Source organism: Ailuropoda melanoleuca, chromosome 10 (assembly GCF_002007445.2).
Source record: "Ailuropoda melanoleuca isolate Jingjing chromosome 10, ASM200744v2, whole genome shotgun sequence".
In the NCBI taxonomy this organism is placed as follows: Eukaryota; Metazoa; Chordata; class Mammalia; order Carnivora; family Ursidae; genus Ailuropoda; species Ailuropoda melanoleuca.
The window spans coordinates 2,838,067-2,860,650 of NC_048227.1; the positions used below are offsets into that span (position 1 = coordinate 2,838,067).

The 22,584-nt window shown below is 49.7% G+C and overlaps 1 protein-coding gene across 7 annotated transcripts in view; it reads left to right on the forward strand.

The window, feature by feature from the left end:
* The window catches only part of SDK1 (sidekick cell adhesion molecule 1), an 867,584-nt gene that overhangs the window by 636,217 nt on the left and 208,783 nt on the right, over positions 1 to 22,584 (forward strand). For all 7 annotated transcript variants that reach the window (XM_034669743.1, XM_034669739.1, XM_034669740.1 and 4 more), the window contains 3 exons: positions 1,072 to 1,174; positions 3,342 to 3,518; positions 12,657 to 12,793. In XM_034669743.1, coding sequence (XP_034525634.1) covers positions 1,072 to 1,174; positions 3,342 to 3,518; positions 12,657 to 12,793 — 417 coding nt within the window. The remainder of the gene's footprint in view (positions 1 to 1,071; positions 1,175 to 3,341; positions 3,519 to 12,656; positions 12,794 to 22,584) is intronic.

The window sequence follows — 22,584 nt, forward strand, 5'->3', positions numbered from 1 at the left end:
AGTTTGTGTCCACTTTGATCAATGACCTTACTAATCTATTAGGTATTCTAAAAACACCAGGAGTTTTAAAAGGGAAAGAATTCAAACCCCCCTCAATGTTGTCAGTTACCGAAAAGGAGGTTTTGACTTGTTTTGTGGTCCACTGTGCCCATCACTTCCGATTGGTCACGTGTCCCTAACATATTAACCTTGTATTTAACAGCTTGTGAAATGTTAATGTCTGCATCTCTGTAGGTCACTCACCAGAAAGTTCCGTAGATCTTCTAAGTTTCAAATTCTAACAGCACTAGAGCAATGGGTATGCTCGTGCAGCCTGCCTCCCCCTTCCGCAGACAATAAAGCTCACATGTTTTTCTGGACACTTGGCCACAAGCAGTCAAGCTGGGTGCCAATCTCATCTTATGACTCCCACGTTTCGGGTTCTGTTGGTGGGACCAGAGCAGTGTCCACCTCAGAGGCGTGCAGCAGTGGGACCCCCACTGCAGGGCTCTTGCTGGGGCCTTGGCCGGGGAGGCTGCTGTGTGGGGGCGGCAGCCACATGGAGCACCAGACCCCACTCTGACCCGCACCCGGTGTAGGGCGAGCCACCGCGCCTCTGAGTGCCACCTTCTAGTCCTGAAACCTGGGAGTGGTGCTCTTACAGCCCTCCCAAGGTTGTTGTGTGCATTAAGTAAAACGATATAAATGGAAGCCCTTTGCAAAGTCATGAAGTGCTGTGCAGACAGCAGAAATGACCGGAATGTTAATGATCTTGGGAAAGAACCAAGATTTTCACCCAGGACTGCAGAACCTAATAACCTCTGCATATGATCTTCATTCTCGATGTCTTCCAGAGGGTTCAGAGGCTCGGGAGTGGCCCCGCGGGGAGGGCAGGCCCGACAACCGTGGCTATAGCCTGGGAAGGCTTCTTCCAATCCCCTGAGTGTTTCCCAGCCCTTGCATTTATGCTCGCTTTGCCAAAATGAGAGAAAACTTGGAGGTTTTGATGTCAGATGACCAATTCATTCCCCGCCGAGGGAAGAAACTCTTGAGCATGTAATTTTGTCTGAGCTGTGACTTGTGTCTTCACAGATCGCACGTCCATCGTTAACCCTCCAGAGGACCGTGTGGTGATTAAGGGGACCACGGCCATGCTGCACTGCGGAGCCACTCATGACCCCCGGATTACTCTCCGGTCAGCTCTGTCACTTACAATGTCTGGGGCTCATTCATGTTCTGGGAGCTTAGGAACTGAAGTGGAGATGAGAAGGGAGAATTTGGGGAGCTTTGATTTCAGCCACAGATCCCTGATTATGGCATCTCACGGTCTTGGGCTCCATCATTAATCACACAAATCCCATTTTCCCCTCCAGCCTTATGTATTATTTACAGTGAGCTATGTTCCACTTCATGACTTCGGTACAGCTTTTCATGATTTTTCTGCCAAGGTTAATACACTATCTGTAAAACGTACTTGTCAGAGGCTGATACTTAATGAGAGAAAAATCCGGAGGGATCGAATAGGATTTCAGCAGTGTTTACACTGGGCCGTGCAATACTCAAGAAGGGTTTTCTCTGCTCTGGGATGGTTTTATTGTGAAATGGGGAGCGAGGGAGACCCACACCCACAAGACAGGCAGCCACAGTCACCTCGTGCATATAGAGGAAAATACTTGTATAGACGGGACTAGGTGCCTTGAAACGCCACAAAAGGAATCAAAATATCCCGTCTTTGTCCAAGTTCAGATGGGAAGGTAACGATGAAGCAAATGACCCTCCAGGTAAATGCGTGACAGCAGACATACGTGACTGTGGGTGGTGAGCTTCTTCCCAAAGAGCTGCCACTTTCAGAATAGTTTTTAATTTTCAGAATCAGCCTGGAAAATAAATCTAGAAAAAAAGATACAGTCATCCTAGAATTGTCTCTCTGGTGTTAGCCCAGAAGGCATGCTTAGCCAAATGGATAGCATCAAGATGCCTGCCTTCTTTCTGGAACATCTCACTCTGGGCAGAGGGAGGTGGCTGCTGCCACACGCGTTATTAACTGGATTCGGAGACTAAGCTGCTCTCTCAGTCTTCTTGGGCAGGTGTTTGGCAAATCGTGAATCTCTGTGCCTCCACCTGGCCCTCTAGAATTCCTCAGATCTCAAAAGCCAAGTTTGGTTTAGTTATAAGAATGTTGGATGCAAAACCAAGAAACAAAAACTAACAGGTTCAAGATTACCTAGCGACTCCGTTGAGGCTGGCTTAGAGTTGCATGCCCAGCAGAGAACCCGTTCATCTCTAAATGGTTTGGGAGTAGGATTCTAGAGAGAAAGAAGGACAGATAAGCTGGTTTTCTGCTACTCTGTGAGCTCATATGGAATCCCTTTGGATCTGTATGGGTTTCTCAGAGCTTCTCATGTGTGATTAAACAGACAAAATTGGAACCTCCTTCCTGAGGAGGACTTCGATCGCTCGCTCTTGGGGTGCCCCTTGTCCCCAGGTTTCACTTTCCCAAGATCACCGACCCTAAGGGACAATCTGCAGCTAAATGTTGTACCCCCGAGCGAGCAGTTTATTCATTTCCTCCTTGGGGGACCAGGTCTGTTCTGTCTCTGTTTCAGATAAGCAGTTTATTAATGTCTGTGCTCTGTGCATATTAAACCTTTAAAGAACTGGGTACGATTTGCAAGTCCAGGCAAAGTATTTTGGAAAGTAAAGCCAGCACTTTGATCCCATCCAGCAGTGAGTAGTGGCCCCCTGTCCACTGACAGCCAAATGCTGGGCAGGCTCTTATTTGGTTCTGCATTCAAAAAGAAAAATGTGCTACAATGGTCATAAATAAAGAATTAAACGAGAAAGAAATGCAGTTTTAAGGACAATCTGCCAGAATGGTTGGATTTTAAGAAAACACATTTACAGGGTATGATCTGTCTTTTTCTAGAAGTTGGGCGGTTCCACTCTGAGGAGTTTTTGGACAGTTATTGCCTCCTGTCCAGTCAACACTCCCCTCCTCCAGGCACAGTCCTGGGCAGGAAGGTGAAGTTTTAGGAAATGATGGGTGTGATCATGACACGACACACTTCCTGTCTCTAAACCCAAAGACCAGATCAGTGTTCTCCGTGGTCTTCACTGACCCATTTTTAACTTTAGCATCTGTTGTTGTACGGTGACCGAGAGAGCTGGTTGCTTTTCTTTTTTCCTCATTTTAGATATATTCACATGTCATAAAATTCACCCATTTAAAGAGCACAGTTCCATGGCTTCTGGTCCATTCACAAGGTGGTCAGTTGCCTGCGGCCCAGATCCTAACTCTAGACCCTTGGCTGGATCCTAACTGGAGATCCTTCCTAATTTGTAACTCCCCACTTGGCCCACAGCTACGTCTGGAAGAAGGATAACACAGTCATCACCCCGTCTAGCAGTTCCAGGATCGTGGTGGAGAAGGACGGGTCCCTCCTCATTAGCCAGACGTGGTCGGGTGACATCGGAGACTACACGTGTGAAATCATCTCCGAAGGAGGGAACGACTCTAGAACAGCCCGGCTGGAGGTGATGTGAGTGTCACTGCTGTGTAGCGTTAACTGTCTCCTCATTACCGTCAGCTGTCCTGACTCCACGTGACTGTCACTGAACGCGCGTGGCACCACAGTGGGTCCCAAGCCCATAGTCAGAGGCCGTGGCCTTACATGGGCTTTTGTTGGATCCTCAAAATTAAAACATTTCGCTCTTGGTTTAGAAGGTTTGATACTTGGTTTTCATCCGCCTCCTCTCGTTTCCCTCATTTCTGCTGTTGGCACCATATCATGGTGGACCCTCGTCACTGCGCTGTGCGTAAGGAACACTCGGTCCACTTTGTCATATGATGCCCATCAGCAGTTCCGATCAGCGAGGATAATCAGAGTCAGGCCACTGAGGCGAGACCATTCCATGAGAGCCCGCTAGACAGTGTGCTGAGGTCAGAGCCAGCTGCCTCTCTGCGGGTAAACACACGCTTTCCATGAAGTCTCGGGAAATCCTGAAAATAGCAAGCAGCGACCTGGACTTCCTGGGGGTCCCCAAGGCCCAGGTGGGAAACCACCGCCCTCCTCTGTCTCTGGGCCCTCTGTAGTACAGCTGCTCTCTGTTCATGGGCAGGAGATGAAGAGCCTGCCGACAAATTCCCTTTTTCTGACATATATTTATTTCTTTGAAAACGGTGTCCTCCCAGACAGTCCCTGAGCACAATCATACAACAGTACAATCTGAAGATAGAGCAGCAGAGCAGGAGGGTGTCCCGGTGGCAGCCAGCTCCGGGGGCGAGGCCGGCAGCTGACATGGGCCCTGCTGGGCCCTTAGAAAAGGCAATTTGGAGAAGTTTCTCTTACTGGTCTCTGCCCACCTCTGTCCAGAAGGGGTTCTACAGACAAAAGCCCCTCCCTGAACATGCAGTGTGAGCAGTGTGCATACAGGGCCAGTCTCATTTGTCTTTGGATCCCTAGACTCCTGCCGAGGGGATGAAAGTGAGAAAAATGCTGGCTACGTGCTGCACACACGGGCTCCCATGTCTGTTGCACACACCCATGAGCAAATGAGCAGACGGCAGCTTTGCACAGCCTCTCTTTGTGGAATTTGATGGGTTAATGATTGTAGCAGCTAATCCAGAAAAGCGTCGTGTTGTGCCCCTAGTACCTGGAAAAGCAACATTCTGTCTCCTCGTTGGCCTCTGCAGGATGACTCCTTGTTCTCCTGCGGGTAGAGGTTAGTCCCTTGTTAGTCACAAAACAGCAGGTGCCCCACGGCCCCAGGGGACATGTGGGGGGCCTGCTGCCGCAGCCGCAGGGCCGCTCGACAGACGGCTTTCCAAGTGTGTGTGGACGTGCAGGGTGTCTGCGCCCTGCACCTGATGACCCTTCCACTCTATCTGCCCCCCCCACCCGACCCCGCTCGCCTAGCCCTCGCCCAGGGCCTCAGCCTGCTGCTGCCTCCACAGCCGGGCCTCTGTCTTCTGCCATCCCCCCAAAGGGGTCATGCCTCCTCCAGGGCTCGGCCACAGGGTCGCCCCTGCATCGGGACACCAGGTGCCTCACAGCCTCCCCACCCTTGCGTGGACCCTCTGTCAGAGCACTGGTCATCTGGGGTGGAAACACCTCTTTTCAGCGTTCCTTCCGCACTGAGGCAGATGCACCTGGATGGCACCGCTTTGCATTTTGAGTGCCTGGCGGTGCTCTAGACACCAGAGGGGCTCAATAAATGTATGTTGGTTGGCGGATGTGCCCATGAATGGATAAATGTGTGTAGGTTACTGGCCATTGGCTGGTCCTCCTTCTGATTGGCTCTTCCCTCGGAGGCTCACACGCCCCGGGCTGTTCCTCCTAAGCACACAGGCTCAGATCCCACCTTGGAGAGCCCGGGCCCCTGGCGCCCAAGCCCCCGTTTGGCTCTGGGCCTGTGCCTTTCTTCCTCCTTCCATCACGTTGGGGATTTTTTTTTTTAATTTTGACAATATTGGAGCATATGACCAGCAAATTCACATAATCCACTGTGCTATTCACATTTTTAAAACTACCTTCAAGAACTCTTAAATCATCCATCATTGGTATCAAATAAATAAGTGTTAGCATTTCATAAAGACTCTGTCAGCAGAAGCCAGATTGCATGCTTCCAGTACAACACATGCTTTGTATTCTGCACAATTTTTATGTTCTGCCAATTTACATATCTTCCCTTCTATTTGCTTATTTGATTTCCTCTGAGTAAAATACATTTTTCAGCAAATGTTGCTGTATCTATAAAATAATAGGCTTTCTGTAATGGTAAAACACCTCATCTCCAAATATAGAAATATTTGCAGCTTTGTGATTCAAACCAATTTAGGTACAACGGGTTGCAGAACTGATTTGGAAGACAGTGGTTCCTTGTGAATTGTGAGTGTAATAAACACTCCACTCTTGCAAATCTGAATGAATTGAGGGAGCTGTAGGTTACAGCGTGGTCTATCTTTAGATCCAAATAGATCTTAATGCTACGACATCAGTCATGACAACAGTAATGAGAATAGTCATAAGTCACGATTGTTGAGCATTTGTGTTTTTCAGAGAACTTTCAAATCAAGCTCGGTAACATTTCTGTGATTTACTCAGATCACAAAAAAAAAAAAAAGGGAAAAGAAGGGGAAAAAATCTCATATTGCAGAAGTGACTGAGAGGTACTTACAGCTAAATAGTGTCCTTCAAAGGAGGCTGAAAGCCTGCTTCCCCTGCCTCCGCACTTGAGTTAAAAGCTACTTTGTTAAATATAGAAATTAGGGGCATCAGAAGTGGGCTTTACAGAAGCAGACCGTCCGTTGGCTTGCTCTTGGTGAGTTTGTGGTGAGTTTCAGCGCCACCCTGCACACCAGCCTGGTCGGACGCATGTCCCCTTACCCCCAGAACAGCGCTGGAGAAGGCGCGGTCCTGGCAGGGCCACGGGGGCCAGTGGGTCCCCAGGAGATGCCCCCCCACCAGGCAGGCAGGACTAGACACCCCGCTCCAGCTCTTCCTGACTTTAGGCAAGTAAGCTGCCACGTCTCAGCCTTGGCGTTCTCGACCAAGAGCTGGACACGTCATCATGACCTCATAGGGCTGTTGTGAGGTTTGACCGAACCAGCGTTTGTAGAAGCCTGGCCTGGAACTAAGTTTTGGGTGGGTACTCCATAAATCATATCTCCTCTTCCCCCCTCACCATCTCACAAGAAGTGCCATGACTCCTTCATCAGGAGCCACCTCCCCACACCCAGGGCCAGGAAGTTTCTCTTGTATCCTGCTTTATCTTTGACCACATTCTGTGACCCTCGCACCCACTACGTATGTCTGTTTCCTGCTGAGCCCTCCATGCCTGGAACGGTGCCAGGTGCATAAATGTCCCATAAATGTCAGAGTGAGCCTCACCCCTCTTATAAGGTTGAACTGGGCTTGCGTAATTGGTATCACGGAGGAGGACTAATTTATGAGGGGTCTGCCTTCATCGCCTCCCCAAGAGGAGAGGTTCCCACAAATTCCCATGGTCCCACGTTGTGCCCTATAAATTAACCACATGCAGGTCATCATGAAATGCTGGTCACTGGTTGGTTGGCTGTGTCTTTCCTACTAGTTCCCTGGTGCCTCGTGGGAAGGAGCTCGTTTGGGATGACCCCATACCCCAAAGCATCTTGCTGTATTGAACAACCCAGGGGGACCAGACTCCTAGGGCTTTATGGATTGAGTAATTATTAATCCTTTAAAGACCCAATTAGCTTTGCATCTTTCCTTCTGAGATCAGAGACTAATTCTTAGGAGCGTGGAGTACAGAGAAAACCTAATTTATGGAGCTGACTTGAAGATTCAGTCCCTGAGGCAGTGGGAGAGGTTTCCCTCAATAAAGCTACATCTGACAAAGCCATAATAAGGAGTGAACAATCTAAGACGCTCCTCGAGAGTTGTCAGGCCCCCATCATCTTCATCCGCAGAGTGAAGTCGGAGAAGATGGGTTTGACCGGGTCATCATTTGTGCGTTAAAAGGGCAGCACTTCCACCAGAAAAATACTTAGCTGACCTTCTTCCACACAACAAGTCCCCCCACGGCCACAGTTTTGCCAGTTGCTTTGAATCTTTTTCAAAGCTGTTTTCCCCAAACACACTTGGCTTAATCTCCTTCCCATACAGTCCTGGTTTCTTGTTGATCTCTGATAGTCTTGTGGTGTAATTCGCTTGATGGCGACTTCCCCACCGGCTCTCTTTAAATTACAGAGTGACTCAGCACCGGCTTCACTCTCATTGCTCTCAGATCCCTTTCATTTGTCACCCTGTCTGCATATCACTGTCTGTGAGTCACTGCTGATCATTTATCTCCTTTCAAAGTTGGCAGAGAAACGCCAAGACACAATCTATTCCTGTTAGATAAGATTTTCTGAAATGGATTCAGAATATATTAAAGCCTCATTTATCGGTTATTGATGGGTCAGTCAAGTATTGTGCAAAGCTTAATTTCCCTGATAACCAAAACTTATCATTTAAAGAAACAATGTACATTTCCAACACACATTAAAAAGTTCTTTGCATTGAGAAACAGGTAGTATTGAACACAGGAGATATTATAGAGGGGATTTTCCTATAGAACAGAGGCTGGAACTAGGAAAAAATCTCATTTTGCCTCTGACTCTGAGTCCTGCAGTATGTGTAAAACGTCACATTGCGCATTGGGCCGCCATCTTGGGTGAGACCAAGAGCCCGTGAGGAGGACTGTGTGGGGGCAGCGGCGGGTGGTGGCTCATGATTTCTTGATGCATCACGTCATGTCCTTGGGCAAACTGGGCTTGTAGCTCCCTGTTCCTACATTAAATGTCTCAAGGCTACTTTGTCTTTACAGTTCCATCTTTTCAATCTCTGCTCCATCTCAGGCCGCTGGCTGCCATTTTGCCATTCAGGGTGCCCCCTTCTAGCAGGCCCTAGGGCCTCCTCCTCATTGGTGGCTCTTGGTCAGCGAGGAGGAGGGAAGTCAGAAACCACTCTTACTAGAATCACATGCTGCATGAGGACCAGCAAGCTCTGAGGGGCAGAGTGCTCAAGTAGCTTCCTCTTGCTCCACGAGTGGCTGTGATTGGCCCACAATTGACAAAGCACTCCATCCCCCGGAAAAAAGCTGAAAAAAATCTGACAGGCAACCAGACTGGTCATCTCTTAGCCCTCATTTTAGGCTGAGAGAAGCACGATCTGAAAGTGAGTGGAAGAACCCCATATTTCCCCAGCTGTGGGAAAGATGTACTTTCAGGATTTAGAATCGGATCCAGCGTGGCCCACGCAAGGCCACAAGACAAGGTGTGCAGAGGCATGGTAATTTCTCTGGGGCCACAGTTTGAACACTCCTGTTGTCCAATAGGAGCCTGTTCCTCTACAGCCTTGGGTCCAGTTCATCCAAACTCAAGGTCCAGAACAGCCACTCTGCAAGTCTTGTCCCCAGCAAGCTGTATGCGCCCCACAGTCTCCTCTCAGGGCCTGGATGCCTGGCTCCCTAACCTCTAACCTAGCTTTTGTCTCAGGGTCTGTCCTCTCTCCTGACCATTATGCAGATGTCATATGGTATTTTGTCCAGTCCCTGGGACACTTTCCAATGAGCTTCCCTTGGGATCCCAGTTCCAGCCCTGGAAAATCAATGTCACACAGATTGACTGGAAATTTTGAACACACATGTCTCTTACTTGCCTTCCTCTGTGACCCAGTGCAAATCCTGCATTTCCACCACTGCCTCCCAAACAACCCCTCTCTTACCCATGCCCTCAGCAGGCCATTCCCCTTCCTTATCCTTCCTGCCTAAGGGAGCCTCCTCTCCGCCTCCACTCCCCCACACCCTCCAGCCATGTGGCCCCCACCTCCTCCACAAGGTGACCCTTGATGCAGCCCTGCCCTGCATTCCCGCCCAACATTATTTTCAGAACCATCCTGTGGCTCCTGATCTGAGGTGCCTCACCTTGTCCCCGTCTATAGATGGAACTTGTGCCCCTCCTTAGCTTGTCAGCTCTGAGAGAGCAGGACAGTGGCAGCCTCTCTCTCAAGGTCAAGAGAAAGAGGCAAAAAAGGGAGAAGAGAAATGTCCTACCCTAGAGAAAGGAGGCAGATTCATAATGAAATAGGATGCAGTGGGGTTCCTGCTCTTATAGGGCTTCAAGATGTTTGGCGAACCGAAAAATCTACAAATTGCAATGCGAATCAAGAGGTAGAAGTGATTGGTTCTACTCAATAATTAGTCAAAGGTGAGAGGAAGGCCGAGGCTTGGAGACTGATTTTCTGATTGGCCTGACCCTCCAGTCAATGGACATCATGTGTGACTGCACGCAGGTCATGGAATGGCTCTACTCAGGGAGCTGCTGGTGGTTTGATGCTCTTAGGAGGGCACTCAGTGGGGGTGGGGGCTAAAGAGTGTGGGAGGTGGTTGTAGTGGATGCAGGGGGTAGCTCATGGCATGACCCTTACAGTGGCAGCAAGCTGGACAGTTGGGAGGATTGCGTGTCATGGCTCTTGGGAGAGCTGGTGTCGGTCAGGCTGAGGCTGCTCTGTGGCAGTGAGGGGTTGGTGTTATGGGCATTTCTCAGGCACAGTAGGTAAGATATAGCGACTACTTAAATGCATGTGAGGGTGGACATGGGAGTGGAGATGGGAGTGTAACCACTGACTAAAAGAAGGATGAGCAAACCAGCACCCTGGTTTGGGTGAGAAGAATGATTCATGATTGACTATCAACCCCCAGAGATCGTTCCTCTGAAATGTGTCATTGGGCTTGCCTCCTGCCCACTGTAAGATCCTCTTAGGACCTCCCAGCGCCTCATTTCCTTCACCCTGGTCCTTCCAGGCTCTCATATTGCTGCATCTGCTTCCAAGCCTTGGGGCTGCATGCACATCTCTCCTCCCGACTTGGAAGTGCGGGGGGGTGGCCCTCAGGCCCATGTGTGGCAGTGTCCCGCATGAACAACGGCCTAGAACACCAACTAGCCCTGTCAGCCATTCCAGTTAGTGGTCATCATGTCAGAAAACCTCATACTTTAGGGGAAGTCTTTACAAAGCAATTCTGACCCCCTGGAGTCAGCATGCACCCCACAGGTGAAGGGCACCGTTCTTGACTTCAGTCACCAGTCACGGCTCCACAGCCCCCAGGCCACCTGTGACTGACCAACTCACTAGGGTTTGGAGCTTCCCACTACCTCAACAGGGTGGCTGATTGTCTAGAACAACTCACAGAACTCAGTTAAGTGCCAGACTTAGGATTTCATTCTTATCATAAAAGATAAAATCAGGTCCAGACATACCAAGAGAGGTAAGGGCAAGGTCTGGGAGGGTTCCAAACACAAAGCTCCCACAACTTCAGGAGAAGTAATCCTCCCAGCACATAGATGTCTGATGACTGACCAGGAAGCTCAACTGAGCTTTGTGTCCAGAGTTTTTATTGGGGTGTCATTATCATTGACCACATGACTGAGCTCGGTCTCCAGCTCCCACCCCCCTACTTCCAGGAGATCAGAAGGTCTGGCTGATCTCACTGGCTCAAAGACCCACCCCTCTAACCACATGGTTGGTCTTTCCAACATGGCGAGTCCTGTCTTGGAACTCTGCGGAGGCCGCTGTGAGTGCCATTGTTAGCATAAACTCAGGTGTGGCCCGACAGGCCCCCCATGAACAGCTAAGACTGTCCCTCAGGAATTTGCAAGGGTTTAGAGTTCTACCTCAGGAACTGGGGCAAAGACCAGACCAACTCTTAATGATACCACAGTCTTATTTGGACGTATTTATCTGAGTTTACCTCAGTTTGTTTTCAGGTGGGTCTGTTTCAACAACACACCTGGTTTCAACAACAAACTAAACCTGGTTTAGGTTTCAGAACAAACCGATTTCAATAGAAATAGAGAAGAATAGGTATTTTATCCTGGCATTCCCTTCAGATTGGTCTTCACGGGGAATTTAAAGGAGAATCGATGACTGGAGAACTTATAGAAATAACAGACAGCTCCCTCTCTGATTTAAAACCCAATTCACAATTAAAGAGAAAACAAGCCAGCATTTCAGGCTCATGTTGATTCTTTAGTGTACTAATTTAAAGTTTCAGTCTACATTGGAAATATTAGTTTGTTTATTAACGGTGTGCCTGGGTGAGAGAGAGCTGTGTTTCTTAGGTAGCTGCAAGCATATAACAGCTTACTAAATTTCACTGTGTAATGAGTACATTTTTAAAATTAAAAATATCAAGCATAATTATGGCTCTTTGTGCTGACCTATGTGGGCCAGCAGTAATTGATGTCTAAGAGAGAATAAAAGCTAGCTAGTAGATGAATCGGGTCCACACGGCACCCCTCTCCCAGCACCGCCTAGGGACGTTTCTAGAAGAAGCCGTTCCTGACAGTGGCTACAAAACAGGGTGCTGCTCCCGGATCCATGAGATGGAAAGTTAAGTCCCAACCTGGGGCCCCTTAGGATTGTACAGCAGCAGACCCTTGCTGATGCAGCTGGATTTTGAAGCTTTGTCACCAGTAAATCCCAGTGAACACTTCTCAGTATTTCTATTAGTCAACACTTTTCAGTATTTGTTTGCTTTCATTGTGTTTCCATTCTATAGCCCTGCTGATGTGTTATTCCCTGTTTCCAGGGCGTTCTAGTTAGAGTGTTCTCCACATTGCCCTGAGTCCTTCCCCCAAGCCCTGTTACCCCACAGAAGACGGAATGATAGCACAGCCCCGTGCTGTCAATGGAGAGCCAGCCACACTCTCCAGGAACACACGCAGGCACTTTGGCTAGCGACCCCACATGCTAGCATCCAAAACTTTCGTGTTAAATCTTATTTCCTAGGCCTTTTCCTGTTTGCACGGCTTCCTGCATTTCCATTGAGAGCTTCAGATAGTAAGAACTAATCTCTGACCAAGTTTTCTCAATTAAATAACATGTTGTGTAGAAACTGGTCCTCCCCACCCGACTGAAGTTACAGAGTCATCAGCTGTATCATCTCCGGCAGAAGGATCGGATCAAATTTCTGTGGTAGAAAAACAACATTGTGAACAGGGAAGTGTTGGGGGGGAGGCAGTCGGTATTTGTGTTTGGGGAATACTTTATGCTGTCCATTTTCTGAACATTGCCCACTGGGACTGTGCAGTGTCAGGACCAGGCTAACGGTCGACTCTGATGTGTGCTCTCTTCTCTTTTTGTTCCTTTGTGCCCCAGTGAACTGCCTCACTCACCGCAGAACCTGCTGGCCAGCCTGAACTCCTCCCACAGCCACACTGTGGTGCTGTCTTGGGTTCGACCCTTTGATGGAAACAGCCCAGTGCTTTATTACATCGTGGAGGTGTCTGAGAACAGTAAGTAGCAAAGCCACGTAGTCGCCTTGGACAGTAATCAGATTGCTCTCTGCACACGTAACGCCCTCAACCTTTACTTCTGGCTCAGACCCCAAATGACTAGTAAAATGCTACTGCCACTTTACAGAGTTCCAGTGAAAACCCCAGCTCTGGCTTTGGGAAAGAGAAGGTGACGTGGGAGCCTGGGAGGGATGAGAAGGAAGCCTGGGGGTCGTCCCGTGAGAGCCCGGATCTGGAGGCTGGGGCCCCGCAGGGAGGCTGTGCACACACCATTCAGCAGCATCCCCAGGGTGAACTCGGGCTTGGGGAACAGTGCCTCCACCTGGGTCTGGTTGGGAGCCAAGGACAGTAATAGCGTCTTCGCATGTTTCCTCTGGTGCAGACACGGGCTCTGGTGGAGACACGGGCTAAGTTTCCCCGGGGCCATCCCTTCCTCCACCTCTTGGCCTTGGGCAGCATGTTCTGGCTTTGCTCCAGCCCTGCTGGTCCTTCTTCCCTCCTCTCCACGGGCCATGGGATGTGCTCCCCAGCATCTCTCCTCTCTGCCCCCTGCAGTCTCTTCTCAGGAAGTCATGTGCATCCCTGTGATTTCAATGGGCATCTTTCCCCTGAAAAGAGATCTTGGTCTCCAGCATCCTTACCCGGACCTCCAGGGTCAAGCACAGAGCGTCATCCATTCACATGTCTGTCTGGTGGTCTCACACACGCTTCCCGCATGAATTCTTCAAACTGTGATTTCAACTCCTTTTAACCCTAACGGTCTTCACTGCGTTAGTGTGGGCATTCAAATCTCGGTTCCAGCCCCACGGTCCCCTTGGTGAGGGCTGTGTTGCTCGAATTGGAAGGCCAAGAACAGCTCTCGGCTGGCCCCAGGCCCACGTCCACAGCTCAACCACCCTGCCCCACGTCAGCGGGCATGGCCGGTTACAGGAAGAGCGGACGGGTGGGCGTGAGCGTGGGCACAGCTGCGACGCCTCCACTGCTGGAGTGACCCGGGCCGCGAGCCGCGTGCACTTCTGCCAGCGCGACCCGGGCTTCATTGGCTGGGCCCCAGACAACTCCGTTCTAGCTGTCCTGCAACAGGGCCCGTTCCTAACAACGACGCCACAAGGAGACAAGCCGTGGGCCCCATGACATGGCCCGTCATAGGAGCCCAGCTCCCTGTGTGTNGGGGGGGGGGGGGGGGGGGGGGCGGGGCAGGGCTGCTGCAGCCTGAGCATGCGCAGATCAGGAGGGTCTCTCCCCGAGACGAGGGAAGTACAGACGATGATTAGGAGACTCGGTGAGCGAAGCCACTAGTTACAGGAAGAGCGGACGGGTGGGCGTGAGCGTGGGCACAGCTGCGACGCCTCCACTGCTGGAGTGACCCGGGCCGCGAGCCGCGTGCACTTCTGCCAGCGCGACCCGGGCTTCATTGGCTGGGCCCCAGACAACTCCGTTCTAGCTGTCCTGCAACAGGGCCCGTTCCTAACAACGACGCCACAAGGAGACAAGCCGTGGGCCCCATGACATGGCCCGTCATAGGAGCCCAGCTCCCTGTGTGTGGCTCACTCTCCCAGGGGGAGGTCTGGGGAGGAGGGGGGATCACAGCTGAGATCATCTAATAAAGGGAGGGAGGTGGGGGGCAGGTGACACCACTCACGCACCAAGGTCGGTGCGTTTTATTCTAAGCCCTGCAGGGTGTATCCAGGGAGGACATAGCCTTCATATTTTAAGACCAGTGTTTCTGTTTGTGTAAGAACATTTTGGAAGAGACCAGTGAGAGGCTGTCCTGGTCAGAGAGAGAACGGGGCCTGAAGAGCTGGGGAGGGGAGCAGGGTCCAGCTCGTCCTAGGACACACACTGGCAGGGTGGCTGAGCTGTGGACGTGGGCCTGGGGCCAGCCGAGGGCTGTTCTTGGCCTTCCAATTCGAGCAACACAGCCCTCACCAAGGGGACCGTGGGGCTGGAACCGAGATTCGAATGCCCACACTAATGCAGTGAAGACGCATGTGTGTCTTCCGGCAAGACTGTGAACCCCAAACAGGCAGGCTGGGCCTAGTTCTCTTTGTACCTGTGACAGCCAGCAGAGAGCCTGGCACACACGGGTCCTCTCTGTAGGCGTTCGGTGGCTTCACGTCACTGTGAATGGGTTTAAGAGCATCATTATTCCCTCATTAGCGTCTGGCTCTCCCAACTGGACCTTTCTGGAGCTGCCTCTGACTCCCATCTGGTTTTCCTTCGGAGACTGTGATGTAGAAGGATCTAGAGTATCCTACACTATTGTTATTATTGCTCCAAGTATTGTTACACGAAAAACTGGAGCAGATAAGATGCTATCCCTGGGTTGATTCTGATTTCTGCTGCGCAAAATACGTCTGTGGGCTTTGCCGAAATAGTTCACACCACTGCCAGTTGCATAGTTGCCCATCTTCCTGCCACGGCAAACAAGAAGACAAGCACTGTCCCCTGGGCCAAGGGTCTGGTTTTTATTTTTATTAGGAAGCAGTGCCCTTAAGAAACAGCTGAACGTGGTGGCTAATTATGGCCAGAAAGAACAGCTTAGCAGCAATACACTAAAATGGAAATTGTATTTGGCCTATGCTCTGCACTGTTCTAAATACCTCCATCCAGCAGTCCATCCATCCGGCTACTTGGGACACTCTCTGCAGCCAGCTCCTCCTGGCAGGCTGATTGGGACGCCATTCTCCTGGAAACCGTGGCTCCTGCAAGGGCCAAACTGGCATGGTTCCGTGGTGGGGCAGGCCCTTTGCAACACCTGCACTCACCACATGCCAGCCATTACCAGAGGGCCTCTCCAGAGATTTTATGAAGCGGAACTCCAGACCTTCCACTGAGCCTTTGTCTGTGCACTTGCGTGGAGTTGAAACCCTCCACAGAGAGCGTGCTGGGCCTTGCAGGCACCATGAGGACTGCCTCTCTGTGGAGCGTGATAGTTCTCCTTGCTGAGCGGGGGCTCAAAGAGGGCAGCAGCGTCCAAAGGTCTGGTTCGAGGTACCAGCCTGAGGGGCTGAGAGCACACAAGGTCCGCGGGCAAGGGGAGCTGGGTGAAGAGAGCACAGGGATTGTTGCAGCCTGATGGCAAGCACGCAGTGAACTGGTCGAGAATTCTGGTGAACAACTCGAGCATTTGGCCCAGTCTCTTAAGTGCTCCTTGAGTTGGATCAAGAATAATCTTTCTTTGAGAAGATTATGATAACAAGGCAGGGGACTGAGGAAACTGAGAGAGGCTTTGAAGTGGACTCAGAGACAGATCAAACCCCAGCCGTCTCATCCAGCAGCCTTCGGGGCTGTCTGCCTCTGTGAGACCCGCACTTCTCATTGCTCTCAAGCTGTCCCACAACTCCGTGGATGCTAGAGAACAGAAGCGTAATGCAAATAGTTCTCATCCATAGAAATGCAAATTGTGTCTGGGTTATAAATGGTTCTTGCAATAACTGGTTATCACTCTGTAGGTATTAACCAGGTTTGCTCTATCTGTAAATTCACTTTGTGCGCTTCAAATTCCCTCTTGATACCGTTAGAACACCTTACTGGTTCCTTCAGGAATTCATGAGCTACCTAAAATCTTTAGCATACGTTCATTTTGTATTTGGACGAGAGCCATGATTTCACCTTTTAAAAAATGTATCCCTTCAGGTGAGTGAGTTGGCTTCATATAGTATTAGAAACACATGCACTCGTGGAATGAGCTTTTGCGATAACCCTGATCTTTGGGAGAGGCGATCCTTGTCTTAATCTAATCCTCAAACTGAGCCCTTTGCTTGTGTTCCCTGAGCTGCACTGAGGCCTTTATTCCATCTCTAAAATAGAATAGTTGACGGTTTTCACCAGCTGGAAAGATTATCTCTTTCCTATGAATTTTTTTACACCGTAGCGTGTGTCCCCCGGTAAGCAGTCGCAGGTAACAAGCACCCTTATGCAAAACTCCAGGCTTCATTCTTCTCTTCGTTTTTTTTTTAATCCATACAGGTGTTCATAGTTATGGTTTTGCCATCACATTTTAAATTCTTGAATTTAATTAAAATATAAGATAACTTTGTAATTTTTATTATTAAAGTTAGGCATGCTCACTAATAAAAATCTAGAGCTTACCTGAAGCACAGAGCATGAAAGGAATCATCACAGTCCCCTGTGTTTGAAAGCCAGCCCCTCTGCCCCACGTCTGCCAGGACTTAAAGCCCAGCCGTCCTCTGTCTTCCAGCTCTCCTTCCCTCCCGGCTCTTTCCACCCCACCAGAGAATCACCTCCTCCTCCTCATCTCTCAGCCACTCCGTCCATCTGCTCTTCTCAGTGGAGGCCAGAGCCTCCCATGCTGAAGGACAGGTGCAGTGAGCGGTCATGGTCTTCCTGTGCAGCCCAAGGTCTTGATCTCCCACTACCCGAGCAACATATTCCCTTGGCTGGACTCCCGCCTCCCTCTTGCTTCTTACCCCTTCTTCTTCTGTCCCTCAGGCCATTCCCTGTGACTCGCCTGGACACTTCATTTCCTCTCCTCCCCTAAAATGCTGGCATTCCTTGCTTTGCTCGCACCCACAGGTCTTCACCTCCTCTGTGCCCCCCGCTAGCAGCCCCGTGCCGCCTCCGAACTCACCTGTCACCCATGTGCTGGCTGTTCCATAAAATGTGTTTGCAACCTAGACCTCGGCCCTGGACTCCAGATTCACGTGACCAGATGCCCCCCAGACATCCATGCCCAGCTGTCCCACAGGCTCAGCAAACTCAAACTGTCAGAACTCATCATGTTTCCCCCGAAGTTGCTCCATCTCAAGATAGAAACCCAGACATGGTTTTGACTCTGTCCCCCACAAATAGTAAGGTTTACCTCATAAATGTTTCTCCAACCCCTTGCCCTTCTCCGTTCCTGCAGCCTCTGTCCCCGACTGGCTGCCACCCCACCACGCAAGTCCTTCCAGTTAGCCTCCCAAACTCTGCCCTCCTCGACCTGTCAGCAGGCACACTTGAAATGCACATGTGCCTGAGTGGAACCCCCCCCAGCTAGAAACCCCTCAGAGGCCCCTCAGGGGCCCCGCATTTGTCCGTGATCTCCTTCAGCTCCCCCAGAGCGCGTAGGGCTCCACACGGCCTGCAGACTGGTCCCTAGCCCGCCTTCTAGCCACACGGCCAGCCTTGATTCCACCATAGACATTTCATTGCTTAAAGAATAGATTCTAGGCTGATTAGCGTGGTACGTAGTGCTATTCATCGTCCAACTGCCACCTGCCTCTCCAGATTTATCTCCAGCCACTCACTGCTTTGCCTGTTATGCTTTAGCAACGAGGCTTTGAGTGTGGATCCCTGCACACACCGAGTAGCCGGTGCTTCTCTCCCCACCCCCTCCATTTCTAGTCAACTTCCTGTAGCATCTCCTCCCAGCAGTGTCCCCTGTCTCCCCTTCTAGGGGACGCTGTTTCCAGGTCTCCTGCTCTGGCGGGGTGTTGTCCCAGGTCTCCCCCTCTGGGGGTCGGGCGCTGTCCCAGGTCATCTTCTCCGGGGGGTTGGGGGTGCTGTCTCAGGGCTTCTGCTCCAGCAGCACTGAATTACCCAGTAGGCAAACCAGGCCCTGAGGGCACAGCGAAGGCAGGGCACCAACACATGCAAATATCAAAAAGGAAACTGGTAAGAGTATTTTTCCTCCTCCCAAGTTTGCAAAGACACTCTCCTATGTTTCCATTCGGAAGATTTTTACTTTGCATTTCTTTGATTACTGGTCCTGCTGAGCACATTTTCCGAGTTCCGTGGCTTTCTGTACTTCCTCTCTATGATCTGTCAGTTTCCTTTCCTCTAGTTTTTTATCAGAGCCTTAGGGTTTTTTTCTGTCGTGTGCAACACGTATTCTTTCAGTTTGCTTTTTACTCTTAATTTTTGTGTATTACTTTTGACATACACAAGTATTTGGTTTTTACGTAGTTAAATCTGTTGATATTTTCCTCTGTGATTTCTTTTATTACTTGTATGTTTGGTTGGATAGTTCAACACAAACATAAAATACAAGTTCTTGCAAGTTTTCCTCTTGTTTTCAAGCTTTACTTTTTCATGCATTTAACTCTTAAATTCGTCTGAAATTTAGATGGAAATTCTGACATATGATTTTTATTTTTTCCAAATGACCCTCATTTTCCCAACATAATTCACTGAATAATCCATTTATTTATGGATTTTTTTTCCTTTTCTAATACATTAAGGGGACCTGTTTCTATAAAGGTCTGTTTGGGGTTTATTTGGACCCATTGATTCATCGTCTGTTTTTCTGCCGGGGCTCTATTTTTTTTTTTTTTTTTTTTAAAGATTTTTTATTTATTTATTAGACAGAGATAGAGACAGCCAGCGAGAGAGGGAACACAAGCAGGGGGATGGGAGAGGAAGAAGCAGGCTCATAGCGGAGGAGCCTGACGTGGGGCTCGATCCCATATCGCCGGGATCACGCCCTGAGCTGAAGGCAGATGCTTAACCGCTGTGCCACCCAGGCGCCCCCGGGGCTCTATTTTTAATTGTTTTAGTTCTGAAATGTGTTTTAATAACTGACAAAGCAAGTTCCTTCATCTTTCCAGAATTCTGCTAGTTCTTCTCACTTGTTTATTCTTCTGGGAAGAAAATTGGAGTTATTTTGTCAGCTTTCAAAAATAGTCCCACTGACTTTTTAGTGGTGTTAAACCTATGATGAGTTTTATGAGAACTGACTTCTTGGAGATTCTATCTTTCACCTTCTCCATTTCATTAGCTCCTTTTTTACATCACGTAGGGAGTTTGTAGGCTTACACCCACAGGCTCTGCACTTCTGTGAAACTTGTGCTAAGATTCTGTCCTCTTGCTACTGGGAAGAGGATTTTCTCTCTATCCCATCTCACAGCTAGCTCACCATTGTTGGGATACAATGACAGTCCTGATGTTCAGGTGTTTGTCTTCTGTCCAGACACTTTCCATATTCTTTTATTATTCTAATGATTTTCCAGTTGATCCTCTTAAGTTTTTGAGGTAGACAATCATATCGTCTCCAAATAATAAAGTTATTCTTTTCTTTTCTTTTTTTTAACTTAACAGGGTTGGCCAGAATGATTTAAAAGAATAATCAGCATAGTAGTGAATCTCTTGTTCATCCTCTGATCTCAGTGGAACGTCTACCAGGGGTTTACTGTTACATATGATACTGATTTTTTGTTGCTTACTGATATATGATTTGCATATCATGAAATGCAGAGATCTCAAGTGAGTTTTTACAAATACACATGCACCACATAGCTCCTATCTCAAGTAAGGTCTGTAACGCTTCCACCCGCCGGGAGGTTCCCCTGTGGCCCTTCTCAGTCCGTGTTCCTCCTTCAAGGACAAGCACTCGGCAGGCCTCTTTCCCCATGCAGCCTGTTCCTGAACTTCATACAAATGAACAGGATCTTGATTTGAAACAAGTTCTTCATGATCTAGTACATTCATCCCATTTGTGGTTCTTACGATTTTTAGAATATCTGTGGAAATTTCTTCTAAGCCAATTATTCCTAAAATAACAATATTCCACTTAGCAATACCCTACAGCTTCCTCCTGTGAACATCCTTGACTCCACAGCCCTGAGGCGAATTCCTAAAGACCCACCCTCCACGCGGCTTTCGGAGGTGACACTCCGAGGGATTTGGTCACCATCATGACGCCAGATTCTGGAGCCTCAAGCTCCATGTTAATGTATTTTTCCTTAACTTGGAAAGGAACACTGTCTTCCATAAGTTAAGTTAATACCATACTTGTTCTTTTCTGAAGACGCGCTAGAAGAAATGTGAGGTCCTTCTGTGTGTCTTGCTGTATCTTGGCTGGAGGTGGACGCCTCTGCCACCAAGACACCTGTTTCTCCCGAGCGACCTAGCAGCTTCCTTTTCAAACTCTGCCATCCAGCACGTCACTTTTCCCTTTGGTCTCCAGGAAACCCAGAGCTGAACTGAGTGCGTTGCTGGACTACCCAAGTCTTCCCAGGGGCTCAGCACTGTCTTCTCCTCCTGAGTGATTTTGGGTTTGTTTTTTATTTTCATTTTATATCCAATTCTATGTGTATTTTCACTTTAGGTGTTTAAATCTTATTTAAAAGCACCAGAGCTCTCTTTCCCTCTCTCCTTCTCTCTGTCCACACATGCACACATACATACACATGAAGCCAGACCACAGTCCTGAGCCACAGAGGGCTGTATAAGGTCACTGAGCAATGCCTCGAGAGAGCAACTTGAACCTGGCAGAAGGACCCGCGGGGCTGCAGGCAGCTTTGTCCTGGCAGGAAGGCTCTTATTCTGAATTGGTGATTTAATTCCCTGGAAGGATGGGGGCCAGAGAGGACTGGAAGCCCAGGGGCTGGGCCTGGGAACTGCCAGTCCACTGAGCGGTGTTGTTCTGGACGGATCATCAGCTAACCTGGCTGGAACATGCTGAGTCCGAGGTGATGTTTTGGGGTCCAGGTGGCAATTTCCCACAGGCCTGTGTCTTTCCTCAAGCATAGAACATTGTCGTGGCCACAGCTTTCTTGAGCAGGGCATCTTCTATCAGTGGCTGGTCTACGACAAGCTTTTGGGGAGCACTCTGTGGGGCCCGGGGCCTCTCCGGAGCCCCCTCCCAGCATTTTCGGGGAGGCAGGAAGGGTTGCTCTTCCTTCACAGGGATAATCTCTAAGCTACGTGTGGCTCAGCTCTTTCTTCTGCGCTCCCAGCGTCTTCTCAGCCAGGGCCCGGCAGCTGTCTCTCACCCCGCTCTCCACGAGCTCATTTGCTCCTGAGTGAAAGCCTCTCCTGACTGGCTCTGCACAATGTGTTCAACGTCTTCATCCCCACTTGCTCTTATGTGCTTAAAAGCTGACGGGCTTTGTGCTGTTTTGCTTACCAAAATTGCAGAGACTTTGTTCTTTATGCTTCAAATCGTTTTAATGCTGTCTTTGAAACATAGCTCACACAGGTATCTACTAATAGCCTCAGAGTTGTTAGGAAGTATTTTATGTCTCAGCTCATTTTTCTGGAGGCTTTTGCATATTGAACCTCACATTAATGGCATTTGCTCCCATTTTAAAATCCATGTGGGAAGACGGAGTGTGTCACAGACACTTACTCATCTTTGTTACCTTGCTGAGCCATGGGCCTGTGGAGGGCTGGGGGGTTCTCTCCCTCTCGGGTCCCTGCCCTCCGGCAAGACATGGGGGTGGGCCGGGAGCCTGAGGTCGCTCCCACAGCCCTTGCTGGTGCTCACCTGTGGCGGGCCCTTTCCAAGCCCATCACACACGCTGGTGTAAATTCCTGCCCAGCTTTGCCTGTTGTGAGCACTCGGTGCGGATACAGAGTGGCCCCTGTGATGCGTCTGCCCTGAGGCTGGGGAAGCTTCGATGCAGAGAGGGCCAGCTGCTTCTACCCTGCCACCTGCATGCCAAGGTCCCTGGTCTCCAAGGTTTCACCCGTTGTGTGGGGCGTACACCCCCCATCATGATATGGCTCCTGCCCACAGACCCGTTCCCCTATGCTTCTGGATTCTTCCAATCCCTGTTCCCAACCCCCTGGTTTCTCTCCAATTCAGTGCCCACACCCTGACTGGGAGTGTGTGTCCCTTTGTGGACCCAAGCCCCGGGCACATTTGGGATCTTATCCACAATGCGGAGCTCCCAGTCCCTTGGATGTGAAGAGTTTAAGGCCCTGAAGCCTATTCCTGGCATTGCTTTGACCCCGTTCTCTAGTGGGGGGAGGGAGGTTCATTTATTCCCCAGATGCTCAGCGCTTTCGTTTTTAACTTTGAAGGTCATGCTTGGTGCCTTTTCCCTCTGGCCCTGAGAACTTTC